Source organism: Phoxinus phoxinus, assembly GCF_949152265.1.
Source record: "Phoxinus phoxinus genome assembly, contig: scaffold_55, whole genome shotgun sequence".
Taxonomy (NCBI): Eukaryota; Metazoa; Chordata; class Actinopteri; order Cypriniformes; family Leuciscidae; genus Phoxinus; species Phoxinus phoxinus.
The window spans coordinates 65,905-86,665 of NW_027639377.1; the positions used below are offsets into that span (position 1 = coordinate 65,905).

At 42.8% G+C, this 20,761-nt stretch overlaps 1 protein-coding gene across 5 annotated transcripts in view; it reads right to left on the reverse strand.

Annotated features, from left to right (window-relative positions):
- LOC306994285 (uncharacterized protein) overlaps positions 1-20,487 on the reverse strand; it is a 32,399-nt gene extending 11,912 nt beyond the window's left edge. The window contains exons 1-14 of one of the 5 annotated variants that reach the window (XM_079639892.1): positions 19,649-19,660; positions 19,037-19,146; positions 18,481-18,610; positions 11,654-11,816; positions 11,376-11,568; positions 11,059-11,157; positions 10,479-10,586; positions 8,912-9,019; positions 5,837-5,929; positions 5,589-5,723; positions 3,589-5,482; positions 3,231-3,323; positions 2,973-3,071; positions 1,584-1,658 (exon numbers count right to left, since the gene is read on the reverse strand). In XM_079639892.1, coding sequence (XP_079496018.1) covers positions 1,584-1,658; positions 2,973-3,071; positions 3,231-3,323; positions 3,589-5,482; positions 5,589-5,723; positions 5,837-5,929; positions 8,912-9,019; positions 10,479-10,586; positions 11,059-11,157; positions 11,376-11,568; positions 11,654-11,816; positions 18,481-18,586 — 3,166 coding nt within the window. In that variant the 5' untranslated portion in view covers positions 18,587-18,610; positions 19,037-19,146; positions 19,649-19,660. The other 4 variants (XM_079639893.1, XM_079639894.1, XM_079639896.1 and 1 more) reach the window with 4 other exon arrangements.
- Between the last annotated feature and the right edge of the window lie 274 nt (positions 20,488-20,761).

Sequence of the window (20,761 nt, forward strand, 5' to 3'; positions counted from 1 at the left end):
ATTTCAGTGCAAAATAATTAGGTAAAACGATTTAATATACTGCAAATAGCCTACTATTTTTTTATGTTTATTTATAATTCATTTAGGCGGACAACAAGGATACCAAGTACTGCGCACAGTGCACAGCTAATTAATTAAACTTCTTTTTTTTTGGGGTCGATTTTTAGTCGAAAATTTCAGGACTTCAGTTGACCAAGATTTTCTTTGGTTGATTACAGCCCTAAAGATAACGTTAATTTAGTTGTAGTTTACGTTCTCATATCCATTTTTTTCTTCTAATATCACAAGGAATAATCTGGTTTACTGCTTTGCACGATTCTTTTCTAGTGTGGTTTTGGTGTACTAAAATAAACATTCACGAGTGTACCTTACTTCTTCTCACTGCTGATTCTTGATGGTTTAGACTTAGAGGACAATTACACCGAGTCGCACCCTGTCGTTTTAAAAAATAGTAGCCTACACCGGCGAGCACGAAGTATAAATGCCTCGTTCATTTAGGGAGGCGCACGCGCAGCGGAGGCTCGCAAACCCATAGACCGCGCAAACCTAGCTTAAGGCAGGGCTACAGAGCCTGCGTTTCTAACAGTAGTTCTGCATTACATTAATTAATTTGCACGCGAGTTTTATTTATTTTTATACCGTGTATTCTCTGTGTAAATTCGTGCACCGAACCGTGACGCCCGTACCGATTCGGTTCAATACGAATACATGTACCGTTCCACCCCTAATACACTGATGTCTAAATCATACCTACATATTGGGACAATGGTGAATACTCAGTCCTGAGCTACACACACATACACTGATGTCTAAATCATACCTACATATTGGGACTATGGTGAATACTGAGTCCTGAGCTACACACACATACACTGATGTCTAAATCATACCTACATATTGGGACAATGGTGAATACTGAGTCCTGAGCTACACACACATACACTGATGTCTAAATCATACCTACATATTGGGACCATGGTGAATACTGAGTCCTGAGCTACACACACATACACTGATTTCTAAATCATACCTACATATTGGGACTATGGTGAATACTGAGTCCTGAGCTACACACACATACACTGATGTCTAAATCATACCTACATATTGGGACAATGGTGAATACTGAGTCCTGAGCTACACACACATACACTGATGTCTAAATCATACCTACATATTGGGACTATGGTGAATACTGAGTCCTGAGCTACACACACATACACTGATGTCTAAATCATACCTACATATTGGGACCATGGTGAATACTGAGTCCTGAGCTACACACACATACACTGATGTCTAAATCATACCTACATATTGGGACAATGGTGAATACTGAGTCCTGAGCTACACACACATACACTGATGTCTAAATCATACCTACATATTGGGACTATGGTGAATACTCAGTCCTGAGCTACACACACATACACTGATGTCTAAATCATACCTACATATTGGGACCATGGTGAATACAGAGTCCTGAGCTACACACACATACACTGATGTCTAAATCATACCTACATATTGGGACCATGGTGAAGGATGAGTCCTAAACTAATCTCCTAATAAAACATGGTTACCTTGTTTGAGATGGGCATCGTCCAGGTCTACCATGGAGGGGGATTTAGGTCTACTCACATGTGCTTTCTGGGAGCCTATAATGAAGCATTTCAATAATCAATTATTCAAGTCTTTACCTGAATAATAAGAACATGCCAATGCTTTATTGTACTACTTTGCAACGCTATGTTAATTCTCTTAAAATTGCACTCCAGTGTCTTTACAATAAATGTGATATTCTTATGACTTTAACTTAAAGGACAAGTTCGGTATTTTACACTTAAAGCCCTGTTTACAGATCGTATCTGATGAAATAGAACGATTAAGATTAAACTTTGGACAGATGCTGCTGTCGCGAGAATTTTAGGTTTATATCGCTTTCCCCCCTCACCCCCACAATGGTTGTCTATGTGCACTGGAAGATTCCTTCCTAAAACACATTAAACTTTCGTTTACAAAGACGTGAAACTCACAGAGTGGTCAGGGGTGTTCACTGATACGGTTCCAAAAAAAATAGCTGAAAAAGATGCATTCCAACAGGTTTTATCGTAGTGTTTGTCCACCTCCATGACTTGTATTGAATGTGCTGTGTGAGGTACGGTATTACTCCGCGCGCTGGAGTGTCTATTATTCAAGCTCTCAACGGAAGAATCACGGGTGTGACACGTTTGGCAAAATAGGTCCACAAAAGCTAAATAAACCTAAAATTCTCGCGACAGCAGCATGTGTCCAAATTTTAATCTTAACCGTTCTATTTCATCAGATACGATCTGTAAACAGGGCTTTAAGTGTAAAATACCGAACTTGTCCTTTAAAGGGATAGTTCACTTTGAAATGAAATGTTGGTATGTTTTAGCTTACCTGAAGTGCATCCAAGATGTAGGTGTCTTTGTCTCCGCAGTAGTTTCAATTTTTATATTTTTAGGTCAAACCGTTCTTGTCTGTCAGTCATATAATGCAGGTATATAGGTACTGTCTCCAAAAGCATGCAGAGATGTCTCTAATAGCATCCAGAGAAAAATTTCCCATCGTAAGTGCACATTGATGGCCTAAGACACGAAACAAGCGGTTTGTGTGATAAAACCAACAGTATTTATATCGTTTTTATCTCTTTTACACAACCACGTCCAAGTGATCTGTTTACTTAGTCTGCGCAAGCGCCGTAGAGCGCCTGCTGCATGCTTTTGGAGACAGTACCTATATACCTGCATTATATGACTGACAGACAAGAACGGTTTGACCTAAAAATATAAAAATTGAAACTACTGCGGAGACAAAGACACCTACATCTTGGATGCACTTCAGGTAAGCTAAAACATACCATCATTTAATTTCAAAGTGAACTATCCCTTTAAAAAGCAGACAAAGATTAGCTGAGGCCAAGACTTTAGTCAAGTGAGTTACTATACGTTTTCTTATACCCTGGTTGGCCTTATTCTTTGAAGATACTTTGAGTACTTCGTCTTGAGGTCCACTGTCTTGAGGTCCCTCGTCTTGCAGGTTGCCTGCTGATAGTGGAAAAAACGAGCAACAATCTGAAGTACAGCACAGTGACTCATGCAATCGCTGAAATGTACACTTCCTATCCAGCGTAATTATCCAGAGTAATGGAGTAAAGGCAGAGCTGGAGGAATAATAATGAATAGAATTTGAATAAACGCATGTACCATTCACATGATCCTCATACTCATGACTTCTGCAGCTTGAAGTTTGCGGTTCTGCCTCATCACTGGAACTGTTGCTGGACACATCCATTTCATCTGAATAAGACAAAAGCATAAAGCTGTTGAATGCCACTATCACATAATTTCTACTTCATTTTCTCTCGATGTGGCCTATCACAAAAATCTGTGAAGCTAAACTTCTAGTGCATTACTTCTGTATTAATTTACCTGCCAATGTTTGATATTTTAGAAAATATTGACAACTCTCCTAATACTCTACTACAGAATATACATTATTGTGAAATACAACTAATTATGATTACCAATTGTGTTAAAATGCATATTAGACAATTATATTTACCTTCTGGATCTATTGTTATACCATCTAATCCTTTACCCTGGAGTTCAGGCAGTTTTCCTTTTTCCATTGCAATGAGGAGTTTACTAATCTTTGCAAGCTGAAGAGTGCTTTCAGGGAGGCGGTAGAACTCACGATGAACTCGGATATCATGGCCAAGGAAGTTGGCCAGTTGATCCATCTCATTGTCTTTTAGGTTTAATACTGTGGACAATGTAGCTACTTGCTTACGCAGCTTTGTTGAGCAAAGGGCATCTGGATGCTTTGCTCCACTGGCTTGGGCATACTGGCGAATACAGTCTGCACCACGATAATGAGACAGAGCACCTGGACGAGCAAACAAATGCTGGTTTTCAACAGGAACTTGACACTTTTCTCTCATATTTACAAGGAGATCCATGGCCACAACCATATTAGGGGTCAGCAACACTGGTACCTTCCTCCCCCTCTTACCACGTATTTCCACCCGTTGGAAGTACCCACAAAGCTTTTTCTCAAAGTCACTGAGTCCCACAGCGATATCTTTGTGCATTGGTGCCTGGTCTCTAGACGTGTAAGATTGAATATTCATCTTGGAAACCTCACCCTCTCTTCGTCTATTAAAAATAATGATCTGTGTTAACATGACTTTGCAAAGAGTAGCAAAGTTTTTGCCATTAGGTTTTTCTTGTAGGGCATCCACATACTCCTGCTGTTTTGAGTTTAAAAATGAGTGCAGTGTTTTGACATCCTCTGTAAATGGTAGGACTTGTGGCTTATTCCATTTAGCTTCACCCAGAGTAGTCAGTGCAGCTGCAGACACTACCTCATTCCATTTGCTTTCATACAAACGTCTGAAGTTTCGTGCAGACTCTGCAGCCGTGTCGCGTCCTGACATCAGTGCATTGCATTCCATGCAGTTGGCAATTTTCACCAAGCTGTGTCCAAGCTTCAGTGCCAGTGATGGAATCTTGTAGGTGTTTGTCTCCTCACTGAATCCTGCCACTGCTCTCACTGCTTTTATAACGTGAGGAAAGTTGCAGGGTTGGATGAAGTCCTCCATATTATGAATGGGTGTCAGTGATCTGGCAGTGATGAGCAACCTTGCTACTTCCCTCATTTTCTGCCTAATATAGTCATTTCTTCCTGAATGTGACTTCAGCCTGTTGTACATCTGCTCCCCTAAAAGAAGAATGTATCGATCATTTCTGACAACATTTGAAACTTCATCATTCACCATCTCACAAGCAATGGTCCATAGAATTTTGCTAACATCCACTGGTGGAGGAAGGGTCAAGCTGTTGATTGACTGAACTCTCTTCTGCCCAATTGTGCGGTTTTCATATTTGGGGTTCTGGGGGCATGTTCGGATGTGTCTCCATAGTGTCTTTCTGTTGTACAGACCTTGACAGTGGATACAGTGAGTGAAGTCATAGGTGGATTTTACTTCTTTGGGGCGTCTGCAAGCAACCATTTCCCCATTTCCGTTTTTTGAAACTGCAGCATTATGGGCAAAGTTTCCTCTACTTTTCAAAAGGCGTAATCTCACTCTTCTTTCCTTTGACCTTTTATCAAAGCTGAATGCCTTAGCTACCTCAAGTTCATTGCGATGAACAAACTCCAAGTGCCGTGCGATTTTAGAGTATGGCTTCTGACAATAGGTGCAATATTGTTTCTTCTTGTATCTATTTTTTTGCACTTTAGTAGGCATCGGTGTCACAGATGTGGAACTGTGATAGAATGAGCTTGTACTCGTGTCTGTTGTACTCTTAAACTCTACAGCACCTCCCTTCACTGGCTCAGCATGCCAGATATTTAGTTCTTTACTTTCACAACTGTCGTCTGATGAGCTACCGTCGGTATCAGGGACATATTCTTTGTCACTGTAGTCAGAAAAGGAGGATTCCTCACAAGATATCTGTGGGGAAAACATTATTGTATTAAATGCCCCTATGAGGAATGTTAAGCAAATGAATACTGAAAGCCATTTCGATGCTCCCACCAACAAAAAAACTAGCACATACCTCAGATTCATCATTCTGTGAGTGAACAGCTCTTTCAGTTTCAGGTGTTCTTGTTGACAGTTGTTCATAGCGTTGAGCACAATTGTCATGATGTTCTTTCAGTCTGTTTACCCGGGCAGCAAACCTATACAGTACCTGTGGTTTATAAATAGGTAGTTCAGAACTTGAAGTATGTTGAACTTTTTTTTTTTTAAACTGGCCAAATGATCACTTAATTGGAGCTTGGTTAATGTAACGCATGGCATTACTTGTTCAGTTGGCTTCTTTTTCATTTTGGTAGGAAGGCATATATCTTCCTCCAAAGGTGTGTTCTCCTCACAGCGAGGGACTGCTCTGTTCACCTGTAAAAAGAGAACAGCATCCACTGTGAAAAAACACACTATATTCATTTCATACTGGAGAAACATCAGGACACACACACACGTGACACGTTTCACACCACATCAATGTCAGTACATTGGACGGGCTCTCATTACACACTCATGGAATCCTCACACAACGTCACAGTTTAAAAATGAGGACAAACTATGGAATGTGAATATTATATGATAGGGGTGGGCGAAATGGCAAAAATATCATATCACAATCAATTCTTTTTCATATTGGTTTTACTATTTTGTAAATGACTGAGCATTATAGCCAAACTAATATCCCTATTTTAAAAACAAAGCCTTAGGTAAAAACATATAAAATAAAAAAGATAAAAATCTTTGTCATTATTTGTTATTAAAAAATAAGAGCAAAGATACACATTACACATACAACTTAATATACAAATGAAATAAACAGTCAAGGCTCCAGACTAACTTTTTGTACTAGGAGCGTTGTAGCCCCTGACTGAAAATTTTAGGAGCGCAAGCAGGAAATGTAGGGGCACATCTTAAATCAGCTTTTATCATGCAATCATTCAAATTCCCCCCAAAATAACTGTAATACTGACAAATTATGATAATTTACTGAAAAATTTAATAAATAGACTTAACGTACAGATATTACAATGTGCAGTTTTATTATAAGTTTATCTTAATTGTTTGAAAAGTATTCAAACAATATCTGGTAGCACTGGGGCTGACAATAAAGCACTAAACTTAATTTAGGGTGTAGATTAAATTAATTTGAATTATTATCATTCATAATGTCTTAATATTAATTAAAAAGCAAAACGAGTGAAATTTATATTTTATATTAAATTTATATTAGGGAGTGAAAATAGCCAATAAGCATCCTACTCTTTACAATGGTAATTTAAAAAAATTAAATAAGTGTTTAAATAAAAGTTTTCCTACATTTTAAATTTAGTTTTAGGGCAATCTTTGAAGGATGAACAAAAAATGTGTTTGTCATCACATTAAAAATAACATTTATAATATGATATTATAGTTTTGAAGTGCTGGAAAAAGATGTGTAGTACTAGTAAGCTTTTGACTATTTCTGTCACAGTACAATAGTTATGGTTAGACTTACTACATTAGCCTAAATCCATGGTGAATGTTGCTGATTTGTGGACTGAAAGCCTTCTATGAGTCTCTCTCCTGGTTTCCACGTCAGCGCGATTTGATCTGATATCTGTGGTTTATAAAAGAGAACTCAAACTGGATCTCGCAGCGATGATGTTATTAATTCTGAGGCGAATTCAATGGATTTCTTCACTGGATCTCCAGAGTCTGGATCTCCTAGTAACAGTGTTGCGTGATCGAGATCGGCCCGCGACTGGCAAGTTCCGGGCGCTGCGCTGTCTATTATTGGCCCGAACTAATAAACGTTCCATGAAGCATGAATGAGTAGCGCATTTTCGTTCCGCTTTCATTTTGTTTGGATTCGCTGCTCTGCAACGCTGTGGACCTAGATAATTATTTGGTCGCACCGGCAGGAAAAATGGTCGCACTCTGGAGCCCTGACAGTGCTTTATTTTTTCAGCTACAGTAGGTGTATTTACCAGTAGCATTAAAGAAAGTAATTAAATTAACAAATATGAAAATAAAACACTTCATGTATCCACCTTATTCCTGACGAGCTTACTGCGTTTTGAATTATTGGTGTCACTTCCGGTTTGGGGAACTTCCTTTCAAAAAGACTGAAACGAATCATTTCAAATCATAAGGTTGCCCTAAAAATAAAACTTACAACATATACTGCACATTTGTGGTCTGTTCTCCCGATTTAGTTTACGATATATGCCATTAATAATTCACTGGAATGCACGAAGAATCTCTCTTTTTTTCTCCCCAAATCCTCACGGCTATTTCCAGGTTTATTTTCACAATTAAATACAATTTATTATCTTTCAAAATGACTGAAATCACTTTGAAATAGTATCACGGAATGCTGACGTAAATAAAAAATAAATTGTATTAAGGCAACGTATGTTACATAATACAGATTACCACAGTGATATTTAACCGTCCGTTATTGCTGTGGAAAGAGTCACGCTTTTGGGATTATTCATGGTCTGTTGAAAGTACCTTGTTGATGCTTTTACACTTTTAAATGTCCTTTTAATGTTCAATGGTTGAAGGGTAAGTAGAATAATGTAATGTCATTGTACACAGTTTAAAAAATATATATTATTGCGTCCACAGAGCTAGTCTTTCACTGGTTGTTTACAGCTTAATGGAAGTTACACCCATAATTCGCGCAAAGCGTCATGGGGCGTAGGAATAATGTGGATAAATTATACATTGATTCTTATTAAAGCTAGTATTACATTTCTCAGTCAAGAGCAGTGAGTGATTTCCACTTTGTGTTTTGTTGTTTTATTAACATTAAAGGAATAGTCCCCCAAAAAATATACATTTGTCATCATTTACGCTCTCAAGTTGTTTAAAACCTGAATAAGTTTCTTTCTCCTGTTGGAAATAAGTTATTTTGAAGAATGTGGGTAACCAAACAGTTGCTGGTCCCCAGTGTATAGTTTTTTCTCCTCAATGGGGACCAGCAACTGTTTGGTTCCACATTCTTCAAAATATCTTCTTTTGTGTTCAGCACAAGAAAGAAATTAATACAGGTTTGGAACAACATTAGAGTGAGTAAATAATGACAGAATGTTCATTTTTGGGTGAACTATCTCTTTTTAGAGACAAGCAGCAGCATGTTTACTATTAGGCTACTGTCTCTTTAAGACCTGCACGTGATGTGTCAAATATGCACGCATATATGACACGCACCAGATTTTCTCTAAAATGTTTGCTTTTACTTAAGACACCAACTGTGTTTATGTAAATATTTTGTGTATTTGAAAGTATTAGCGCAACAAGACTCGAAAAATAACCTGTTATACTGGCTTTTAGTGCCATGTGACATGGGTTTAGTGCAAGAGATCTAACCTGAGAATGGCTCTCCATCGTGTCAGAAGCTGTGGATGAATGGTCACTGTTGCGGTCGGTGCATTGGTCACTATTTGAAGGCCTGGATTCGGACAAATGACTCCCAATCTGATTAAATAAGAACATACACATTAGATCAGCGCAGAAACAACCAGTTACAAAGATAATCAACAGCAAATGGATCTGTAACTCTTTACAGTCATTCCGGTTACGTGTGTGAAAGCATACAAAACACATTCCATTTGATTCCACACTGATCATCCATAATTAAGACAAACACACTATATTCATTTCATACTGGAGAAACATCAGGACATCCACACACACACACGTGACACGTTTCACACCACATCAATGTCAGTACATTGGACGGGCTCTCATTACACACTCATGGAATCCTCACACAACGTCACAGTTTAAAAATGAGGACAAACTATGGAATGCGAATATTATATGAGTATTATAGTAATAAAAAACTAGACACTTGTTTAAAGAGAGGACATAATTCACTTAGTAAACTATAATGTATGAATACTTAAAAGACCTGTAACATTAATGCGGTTGCATAAAGTACAAGTCAAAACAGTTTCATGTAGGGATGATATTATGGGATCAATATCCCGTCAAAAGTATTGCAGTCACGGATCAAAAAATAATAAGTGTGAATCAAAAATCATTTTAAAACACATTTACTTATATTTTAAAGGTGAATGTGATTGATCGTCAGACAGGCACAACTATAACAGGTCGTCGTTAGGATGACAAATTTAACGATAACGGATCGCCAGGTAGACGTAGGCCTATACAGGTGCAGGTCGGGTTGCAGGCACACATACAGTATAACAGTGTCCTGCCACTGAACGATTTTTGCCAGCTCAGCTGACGGTTATCCTCCCCTGTACGAGTGAGCATCAGTAGCCAACCATGAGTCGCATTGGAGTGACGTCAACTCTAGTCTTCTATTGATTGGCTAGAGGAGGAGCTGTCAATCTAGAACTAGTGGACCAATGGTGACTCTTAAGCCCACCCTAATTTACATGAAACTCGAACCGCAAAACTTGGAAAAGCAAGCGCAGAACGTGGAAAGAAGAGCGGAGAGTAAACACCACAAGTGTACAGAAAAATAAAATATTAGCAGAAAATATAAGAGAGCACAACGTGCAGAGTAATAAAACTAAGGAAGACATAATTAAGAAAACATGAACAAAAGTTTAAGTTTTGTGAAATTAAATTTTTAATGAGTTTAACGTTATTCATGCTTGTTATTTTTTTAATCACGCTTATTATATATGGATCCGTGACCACGTTGTTTGCTATTCTGATAATTTTGCATTATTTTATTAAGTTTCTGCAATATATTTTACATGTGCTTTTAAACTTTTGATTCACCCTTTTTATTTTTTGATCCGTGACCTCAATACTTTTGACGGGATATTGATCCCATATGATTGGCTGTACGGTTGAGTTCAGTGATTGGTGTTGATATGGGCAACCAATGGTTGTCTCAATTTGGTTAGTGCTTTTGCCATCAGTCCATGTGACATGGGTTTAGTGCAAGAGATCTAACCTGAGAATGGCTCTCCATCGTGTCAGAAGCTGTGGATGAATGGTCACTGTTGCGGTCGGTGCATTGGTCACTATTTGAAGGCCTGGATTCGGACAAATGACTCCCAATCTGATTAAATAAGAACATACACATTAGATCAGCGCAGAAACAACCAGTTACAAACATAATCAACAGCAAATGGATCTGTAACTCTTTACAGTCATTCCGGTTACGTGTGTGAAAGCATACAAAACACATTCCATTTGATTCCACACTGATCATCCATAATTAAGACAAACACACTATATTCATTTCATACTGGAGAAACATCAGGACATCCACACACACACACACACACACGTGACACGTTTCACACCACATCAATGTCAGTACATTGGACGGGCTCTCATTACACACTCATGGAATCCTCACACAACGTCACAGTTTAAAAATGAGGACATTATTATAATGTTAAAAATAAGTCTTTTGAACAATACTAAAATAGATTAGATTTGAATTTTACTGAGGGTGTAAATGGATCAATATGCCCTATGCGCCTTATCAGAAGATCAAAAGCTTGACTTAAAACAAAAATGTCTACCTGTTCAGTTGGCTGGGGACTCCTGTTCATTATGGTAGGAAGGCATGAACCCTCTTCTGATGGTGTGTTCTCCTCACTGCGAGGGGCTGCTCGGTTCATCTGTAAAGAGAGAACATGGTCTGAATATTTGAAGCCCATTTCAACAAAAAATATTGTGTATGACTGCACTATGCAATGCTGTCAAAACTGCATCATTATTATTTAATAGAAGTCCAGAGACCGTTTAAGTTGTTCTGTTCATCAGGTAATACAACACAAAAAGTCAACTAACACATAACGCAACAATACCAATAAAAAATAAATAGAGACCTAATTACCAGAGTACGCCATGGCCAGTTTGAATCTCCATAGTTGTATGTTAATTCTTCTCCTGAAGCTATGTCTTTAATTGAAAACAAACACAGATGGGGTTTGCCTTCAATACCTATTTTTTTCATTTTACAGTTAGAAGTCTTGTAATTATCGTTCACTAGTCTCCCGAGTGAACCATCTTCTTTTGAGGCATCAATGCTAAATGGGAGAGAGGAAAAAACATTAACTTTGTTTTCAATAAGTAAGTAAAAAATAGTCAGTCAAAATGGTTCCCAAAACCTACCACCATTGTCTTCCATTCCAATCAAAGTCAAACAAGAAGGTATTTTCTGTTTCATTGTATCTATTCTGTCTTGTTTGGCTCTCCTCTTTGGAAAGTAGCTCTCCGCGGTATTCAAGAATGAAGCATCCTTTGTCAATGGACATGCTAGCAAACACACCTCTACCTAAGATAGAGATAGCAAGGTGTTGAATATTAGTGTCTCTGTAGAAAATACAGAAATTTTTTCAGCTACAGTAGGTGTATTTAACAATGGCATTCAAGAAAGAAATTAAATGACCAAATATAAAAATTAAACACCACATAGACATCACTGTACAAATTATACATTGATTCTATTAAAGCTACTATTACAAGTTCTCAGTCAAGAGCAGTGTGTGATTTGCTCTTACATTCAGCACAAGAAAGAAATGAATACAGGTTTGGAGCAACATTAGAGTGAGTAAATAATGACAGAATTTTCATTTTTGGGTGAACTATCTCTTTAAAGACAAGCAGCAGCATGTTTACTATTAGGCTACTGTCTCTTTAAGGCCGGCGCAGCCAGAGTTTTTCAACGGCTCTTGGCGCATCTAATTTTTTCTCTCAAATGCGTGCTTTCCCTTGAGACATTACCAACTGTGTTTATGAAAACCTTGTGTGTATTTGACAGTATTAGCGTATAAGACTTGAAAGATAACTTAGTCCAGTAATCAAGCGCTGTTTGACGTTTTAGTGTGTGCTTCGGGTGTAAGCGCTCAGAAAAGAGCATGTTAGTAAGAACAGCGCAACAGCACGCAAATAAAATATTTAAGCTTTATTGCAGAGGAAAATAATGAACTGCAGGCTCCCGTGAGTGTAACTCTACAGCTGCATTAACATGTGATGTGTGAATGTACGGCGCGTTGTACAGTAGCTGTGTTGAGACGGAGGCGCCAAAACTGAACTGATAGAATGCACTGCAGCACGATACTACGATATTTCTTCAAAACCAGATCGTGGAGGCATTTTAATCGTCCACAATCAAAAACTGTGATATCGCACACTCCTACTTCCAACATCTGGTCAGTTTAAACGTGTAAAGTCGCTCATTCGGTTGCACAGACAACAACAGGAACTGTTGCAATAATAACGAATCATCTTAAGAATACCAGTAACTAGGGCTGCACGATTAATCGAATTTTAATCACGATTTTGGCTTCCCACGATCAAATTTGCGGGATCGTGCGATATTTAAAACGCGTCATTCTGTTCATAGAACAGTACTTTATAGTATTATATACCAATACTTTAACAGTAATAAATATATATTTTTTTTTTTTTGCAAAGCCAATCTAGCGCTCCGTAAACCACTGTCTGATCACGTGAGTCCATGAGCCAATAATCTGAGTTGTTTCATGCACAGGAACAAAAGCGAAGCACACCGGCGCGAGAGAACGAGTGTGTCTGCGCACGAGCAATAGTGCACAAGAGGCCGAGTGTGTCTGCGCGCGAGCAATAGTGCACGAGAGACCGAGTGTGTCTGCGCGCGAGCGTTAGTGTACGAGAGAGACTGATTGTGTCTGCGTGCGAGCGATAGTGCGCGAGAGAGAACGAGTGTGTCTGCGCACGAGCAATAGTGCACGAGAGGCCGAGTGTGTCTGCGCGCGAGCAATAGTGCACGAGAGGCCGAGTGTGTCTGCGCGCGAGCGTTAGTGTGCGAGAGAGACTGATTGTGTCTGCGTGCGAGCGATAGTGCGCGAGAGAGAACGAGTGTGTCTGCGCACGAGCAATAGTGCGCGAGAGGCCGAGTGTGTCTGCGCGCAAACGATAGTGCGCACGAGAGGCCGAGTGTGTCTGTGCGCGAGCGATAGTGTGCGAGAGAGACCGAGTGTGTCTGCGCGCGAGCGTTAGTGTGCGAGAGAGACCGATTGTGTCTGCGCGCGAGCGTTAGTGTACGAGAGAGACTGATTGTGTCTGCGTGCGAGCGATAGTGCGCGAGAGAGAACGAGTGTGTCTGCGCACGAGCAATAGTGCACGAGAGGCCGAGTGTGTCTGCGCGCGAGCAATAGTGCACGAGAGGCCGAGTGTGTCTGCGCGCGAGCGTTAGTGTGCGAGAGAGACTGATTGTGTCTGCGTGCGAGCGATAGTGCGCGAGAGAGAACGAGTGTGTCTGCGCACGAGCAATAGTGCGCGAGAGGCCGAGTGTGTCTGCGCGCAAACGATAGTGCGCACGAGAGGCCGAGTGTGTCTGTGCGCGAGCGATAGTGTGCGAGAGAGACCGAGTGTGTCTGCGCGCGAGCGTTAGTGTGCGAGAGAGACCGATTGTGTCTGCGTGCGAGCGATAGTGCGCGAGAGAGAACGAGTGTGTCTGCGCACGAGCAATAGTGCGCGAGAGGCCGAGTGTGTCTGCGCGCAAACGATAGTGCGCGCGAGAGGCCGAGTGTGTCTGTGCGCGAGCGATAGTGTGCGAGAGAGACCGAGTGTGTCTGCGCGCAAGCGATAGTGCGCGAGAGAGACCGAGTGTGTCTGCGTGCGATCGATAGTGCGCGAGAGAGACCGAGTGTGTCTGCGTGCGAGCGATAGTGCGCGAGAGAGACCGAGTGTGTCTGCGCGCGAGCGATAGTGCGCGAGAGAGCCTGAGTGTGTCTGCGAGCGAGCGATAGTGCGCGAGAGAGAACGAGTGTGTCTGCGCGCGAGCAATAGTGTGCGAGAGACCGAGTGTGTCTGCGTGCGATCGATAGTGAGCGAGAGAGACCGAGTGTGTCTGCGTGCGAGCGATAGTGAGAGAGACCGAGTGTGTCTGCGTGCGATCGATAGTGAGCGAGAGAGACCGAGTGTGTCTGCGTGCGAGCGATAGTGCGTGAGAGAGACCGAGTGTGTCTGTGTGCGATCGATGGTGTGCGAGAGAGACCGAGTGTGTCTGCGTGCGATCGATAGTGCGTGAGAGAGACCGAGTGTGTCTGCGTGCGAGCGATAGTGTGCGAGAGAGACCGAGTGTGTCTGCGTGCGAGCGATAGTGAGCGAGAGAGACCGAGCGTGTCTGCGTGCGAGCGATAGTGTGCGAGAGAGACCGAGTGTGTCTGCGTGCGATCGATGGTGTGCGAGAGAGACCGAGTGTGTCTGCGTGCGAGCGATAGTGCGTGAGAGAGACCGAGTGTGTCTGCGTGCGATCGATGGTGTGCGAGAGAGACCGAGTGTGTCTGCGTGCGAGCGATAGTGCGTGAGAGAGACCGAGTGTGTCTGCGTGTGAGCGATAGTGTGCTAGAGAGACCGAGTGTGTCTGTGTGTGAGCGATAGTGCGCGAGAGAGCCTGAGTGTCTGCGCGCGAGCAATAGTGTGCGAGAGAGACCGAGTGTGTCTGCGTGCGATCGATAGTGCGCGAGAGAGCCTGAGTGTGTCTGCGAGCGAGCGATAGTGCGTGAGAGAGACCGAGTGTGTCTGCGTGCGAGCGATAGTGCGCGAGAGAGCCTGAGTGTGTCTGCGAGCGAGCGATAGTGCGCGAGAGAGACCGAGTGTGTCTGCGTGCGATCGATGGTGTGCGAGAGAGACCGAGTGTGTCTGCGTGCGATCGATAGTGAGCGAGAGAGACCGAGTGTGTCTGCGTGCGATGGTGTGCGAGAGAGACCGAGTGTGTCTGCGTGCGATCGATAGTGAGCGAGAGAGACCGAGTGTGTCTGCGCGCGAGCAATAGTGTGCGAGAGAAACCGAGTGTGTCTGCGTGCGATCGATAGTGTGCGAGAGAGACCGAGTGTGTCTGCGCGCGATCGATAGTGTGCGAGAGAGACCGAGTGTGTCTGCGTGCGATCGATAGTGAGCGAGAGAGACCGAGTGTGTCTGCGCGCGAGCAATAGTGCGCGAGAGAGACCGAGTGTGTCTGCGTGCGATCGATAGTGTGCGAGAGAGACCGAGTGTGTCTGCGCGCGATCGATAGTGTGCGAGAGAGACCGAGTGTGTCTGCGTGCGAGCGATAGTGCGCGAGAGAGACCGAGTGTGTCTGCGTGCGATAGTGTGCTAGAGAGACCGAGTGTGTCTGCGTGCGATCGATAGTGTGCGAGAGAGACCGAGTGTGTCTGCGCGCGATCGATAGTGTGCGAGAGAGACCGAGTGTGTCTGCGTGCGATAGTGCGCGAGAGAGACCGAGTGTGTCTGCGCGCGATCGATAGTGCGCGAGAGAGACCGAGTGTGTCTGCGCGCGATCAATAGTGCGCGAGAGAGACCGAGTGTGTCTGCGTGCGATCGATAGTGTGCGAGAGAGACCGAGTGTGTCTGCGCGCGATCGATAGTGTGCGAGAGAGACCGAGTGTGTCTGCGTGCGATAGTGCGCGAGAGAGACCGAGTGTGTCTGCGCGCGATCGATAGTGCGCGAGAGAGACCGAGTGTGTCTGCGTGCGATAGTGCGCGAGAGAGACCGAGTGTGTCTGCGCGCGAGCGATAGTGAGAGAGACCGAGTGTGTCTGCGCGCGATCAATAGTGCGCGAGAGAGACCGAGTGTGTCTGCGTGCGATCGATAGTGTGCGAGAGAGACCGAGTGTGTCTGCGCGCGATCGATAGTGTGCGAGAGAGACCGAGTGTGTCTGCGTGCGATAGTGCGCGAGAGAGACCGAGTGTGTCTGCGTGCGAGTGTGCGAGAGAGACCGAGTGTGTCTGCGTGCGATAGTGTGCGAGAGAGACCGTGTGTGTCTGCGCGCGAGCGATAGTGAGAGAGACCGAGTGTCTGCGCACGAGCGATAGTGAGAGAGACCGAGTGTGTCTGCGCGCGAGCGATAGTGAGAGAGACCGAGTGTGTCTGCGCACGAGCGATAGTGAGAGAGACCGAGTGTGTCTGCGCGCGAGCGATAGCGAGAGAGACCGAGTGTGTCTGCGCACGAGCGATAGTGTGCGAGAGAGACCGAGTGTGTCTGCGCGCGAGCGATAGTGAGAGAGACCGAGTGTGTCTGCGTGCAAGCGATAGTGAGAGAGACCGAGTGTGTCTGCGCGCGAGCGATAGTGTGCGAGAGAGATCGAGTGTGTCTGCGCGCGAGCGATAGTGGGAGAGACCGAGTGTGTCTGCGCACGAGCGATAGTGTGCGAGAGAGACCGAGTGTGTCTGCGCACGAGCGATAGTGAGAGAGACCGAGTGTGTCTGCGCGCGAGCGATAGTGAGAGAGACCGAGTGTGTCTGCGTGCGATCGATAGTGAGAGAGACCGAGTGTGTCTGCGCACGAGCGATAGTGGGAGAGAGAGACCGAGTGTGTCTGCGTGCGAGCGATAGTGAGAGAGACCGAGTGTGTCTGCGCGCGAGCGATAGTGAGAGAGACCGAGTGTGTCTGCGCACGAGCGATAGTGGGAGAGAGAGACCGAGTGTGTCTGCGCGCGAGCGATAGTGGGAGAGACCGAGTGTGTCTGCGTGCGAGCGATAGTGAGATAGACCGAGTGTGTCTGCGTGCGATCGATAGTGAGCGAGAGAGACCGAGTGTGTCTGCGTGCGATCGATAGTGTGCGAGAGAGACCGAGTGTGTCTGCGTGCGATCGATAGTGAGCGAGAGAGACCGAGTGTGTCTGCGTGCGATCGATAGTGAGCGAGAGAGACCGAGTGTGTCTGCGTGCGATCGATAGTGAGCGAGAGAGACCGAGTGTGTCTGCGTGCGATCGATAGTGAGCGAGAGAGACCGAGTGTGTCTGCGCGCGATCGATAGTGTGCGAGAGAGACCGAGTGTGTCTGCGCACGAGCGATAGTGCACGAGAGAGACCGAGTGTGTCTGCGTGCGATCGATAGTGAGCGAGAGAGACCGAGTGTGTCTGCGTGCGATCGATAGTGTGCGAGAGAGACCGAGTGTGTCTGCGTGCGAGCGATAGTGTGCGAGAGAGACCGAGTGTGTCTGCGTGCGATCGATAGTGAGCGAGAGAGACCGAGTGTGTCTGCGTGCGAGCGATAGTGTGCGAGAGAGACCGAGTGTGTCTGCGTGCGAGCGATAGTGTGCGAGAGAGACCGAGTGTGTCTGCGTGCGATCGATAGTGAGCGAGAGAGACCGAGTGTGTCTGCGTGCGAGCGATAGTGTGCGAGAGAGACCGAGTGTGTCTGCGTGCGAGCGATAGTGTGCGAGAGAGACCGAGTGTGTCTGCGTGCGATCGATAGTGCGTGAGAGAGACCGAGTGTGTCTGCGTGCGATCGATAGTGAGCGAGAGAGACCGAGTGTGTCTGCGTGCGAGCGATAGTGTGCGAGAGAGACCGAGTGTGTCTGCGTGCGAGCGATAGTGTGCGAGAGAGACCGAGTGTGTCTGCTCAGAACATTTGACAGATGTTGTGCCGAATTTTAACTCCCTGCCAAATGATTACCCCCCTCGTGTAAGTCAGTAGCCTACCTGATTCCCTAATCTTAACCGCACTTCTAATCCTAACCCCTCACCCACAACTAATCCTAAATCTACCAATACTAGGGTGTAGACATACACGTGGATAGCTCAAAATGCGTACAGATAACACGTCGCTTGGCAGTAGCGTGTATGTTTACGCCAAGTCATGATGTCATGTTGGCCTTTGAAGAAAATGCAGCAAAAGATCTAACTAGCCTAACTAGGCGATGTGACGGTACAGGAAATGTTAAAGTGTTTTTGTGTTTTGTTATGTTTTTTGTCAAAGACGTTATAATCTTTAACAAAATGTTTGACATTAATTGAGAAGCATACGTACACATACATGCAAGTCCCGCGCAGTCGGATAATAGGTAATAATAATTATAACATAAGATAATATCTCTAGTCTATCCTAATATTAATTATAAATAAAATGTATATAAAATATAAATACAATATAAAATAATACATTATTTTGCTCTGCTACAGTATCTTCCTGTATAGGATGAAAGAAGCATTGAAATACTGTTACTAACCTTTTTGAGAGTTAATGAATCTCTCCTCAAAGCATGGTTTGTCTTTGCCAGACAGAATGTGTTTACTGGCATCCTCCACAGGACTAATTCGCTTCCGTTTGGACATGACATCCAGTTATGTATTTCAATTCTGGACAGGATAGTTAGAAAGCAAATAATCATAAGCTCAGTGACTAATATTTCAATCATGATTGCATGACACAGCACATTGTTTATTGTGTCCAATCAGCTTTACACCTGCTACCATAGATCATGCTTTGCTAGTTGCACATAAAAAAGCATTTTTTCAAATAAATAAAAAAAGACGAATGAATACATATCAATCAAAACTTAGTGGAGTTAGCCATTTTTAAATAGGCATGCGGTTGTTCTGTTACCATTTTTGAAAATCGACTTCTAATCAAATTCTCTGCAACTAACGAGCATTAGGCCTTTCGCAATAATCAATATTTATCGTACAATATATATATATATATACATATATACATGACCTCAATAATGATTGATGACGCAATATATCGCCAATTATGTGTACATGATTATGAATGTCACCAACATTTAGCAGATCGTGTTGTGTGTCGTCCGTGTCGGAGGCGAAAGCAGGGCTCGGCGGTTCCCTCACACACCGCTCATCAGCTGCTGAACAACGCGTCATTTCGTGTTTTCCTGACAATTACAGAGTTTGGAAGAATAAATCCAAATGCACTCGATTTCAAAGCAGCACCCACTGTCTGGTGCAAATAAAAACGTCACAGCGCAAAATGGTGCACACTAAAGAAAACGTACAAAGACGACGAGTAACGTTAGGCCTAACTAGTTAGCTATTACCGTTAGACCTCAGCCAATGCTCGCTAGGCCTGTCACGATAACTGCTTTTTGTTGTGCGATATATTGTCCAAGAAATAGGCTAATTGTGATAAACAATGTTACTGTAATTTTAAGACAATTCTATGCCACTGAATATATAATCATAATATAAAAGCATAAGGTTAATAATAAAAGTATCCCTACATACTTTTAAAAGACAACCATTTAATTCGATCATAGAAGTAAAGTGTCAAAACAAGCAATTAACAGATGTAGTAATTTGCTGGTCTGTAATTTTAATTGGTCAACGTTTGAAATATTTGAAAAGATAACAGATTATAAAACAAGCTAGTTAACTTACCTCTCTCTGACGATCTGTCTCCTCGTGCGAATGACGAACACACCCCCTCGTCGCGGGCGCGCAAAAATATTTGCCCGGGTAAATTACGTCACTAAACCTTTTCACAAGTAAAATTACTTTATTAAAAAAAATATTAAAAACGTTAGTATCAGGTTTTTTCAATCCATGCTCCATGTGAAAATAGAAGCATTACAAAATAAAAACAAACTCTAAAACTGTGTAGGCTACCATGTGCTTTAATATCAATTTTCTCCTACTAATGAACTTTTAATGAACTCACGTGATCTGAATCAGAACATGATTCGGAAATACCTTATAATAATATTACTACATTTAATTAATGCATGACTGTTGATCAAATATATTAATTCTACAAGTGTGCAGGCTAGTAGCCATAATTTAGTTTATTAAGAGGGATGGGTACGTTACTGAGTAGTTACTACTATCCCTTTATACTTAATGTGGTTTAATCTGCAAGTGGCTGAAAGGCCTATTAAAGTATTAGTTCACTTTAAAATGAAAATTAGCCCATGATTTATTCAGCCTCAAGCCATGCAGTTTTATTTCAGACGAATACAATCAAAGTTATATTAATAAACACCCTGACGCTTCCGAGCTTTATGATGGCAGTGAATTGCAAACAACAGCTATATGCTCATAAAAGTGCATCCATCCATCATAATAGTGCTCCACACGGCTCCAAGGGGCTAATTAAGGCCTTCTGAAGGAAGGCAATGCGTTTGTGTAAGAAAAATATTCATATTCATATTTAAAACTTTATAAAGTAAAACAAATAGCTTCCGGCCAAACTCAGTCTACTTAACCCTAAAGTGCAACTTGTGACGTCAGAAGTAGCGTAGCGTAAATATCAGCAGTACGTCACATTACTCACATAAGTTGCGCTTTAGACTTAAGTGGAATCTGTGCTCGTTTAGCCGGAAGCTAGTTATTTTACTTTATAAAGTTTTAAATATTAATATTTTTCTTACACAAACTCATCGCTTTGCTTCAGAAGGCCTTTATTAACCCCCTGGAGCCTGTGGAGTGCTTTAATCGTGGATAGATGCACTTTTATGAGCTTCAATCTGTTGGTTGCAATCCACTGCCATTATA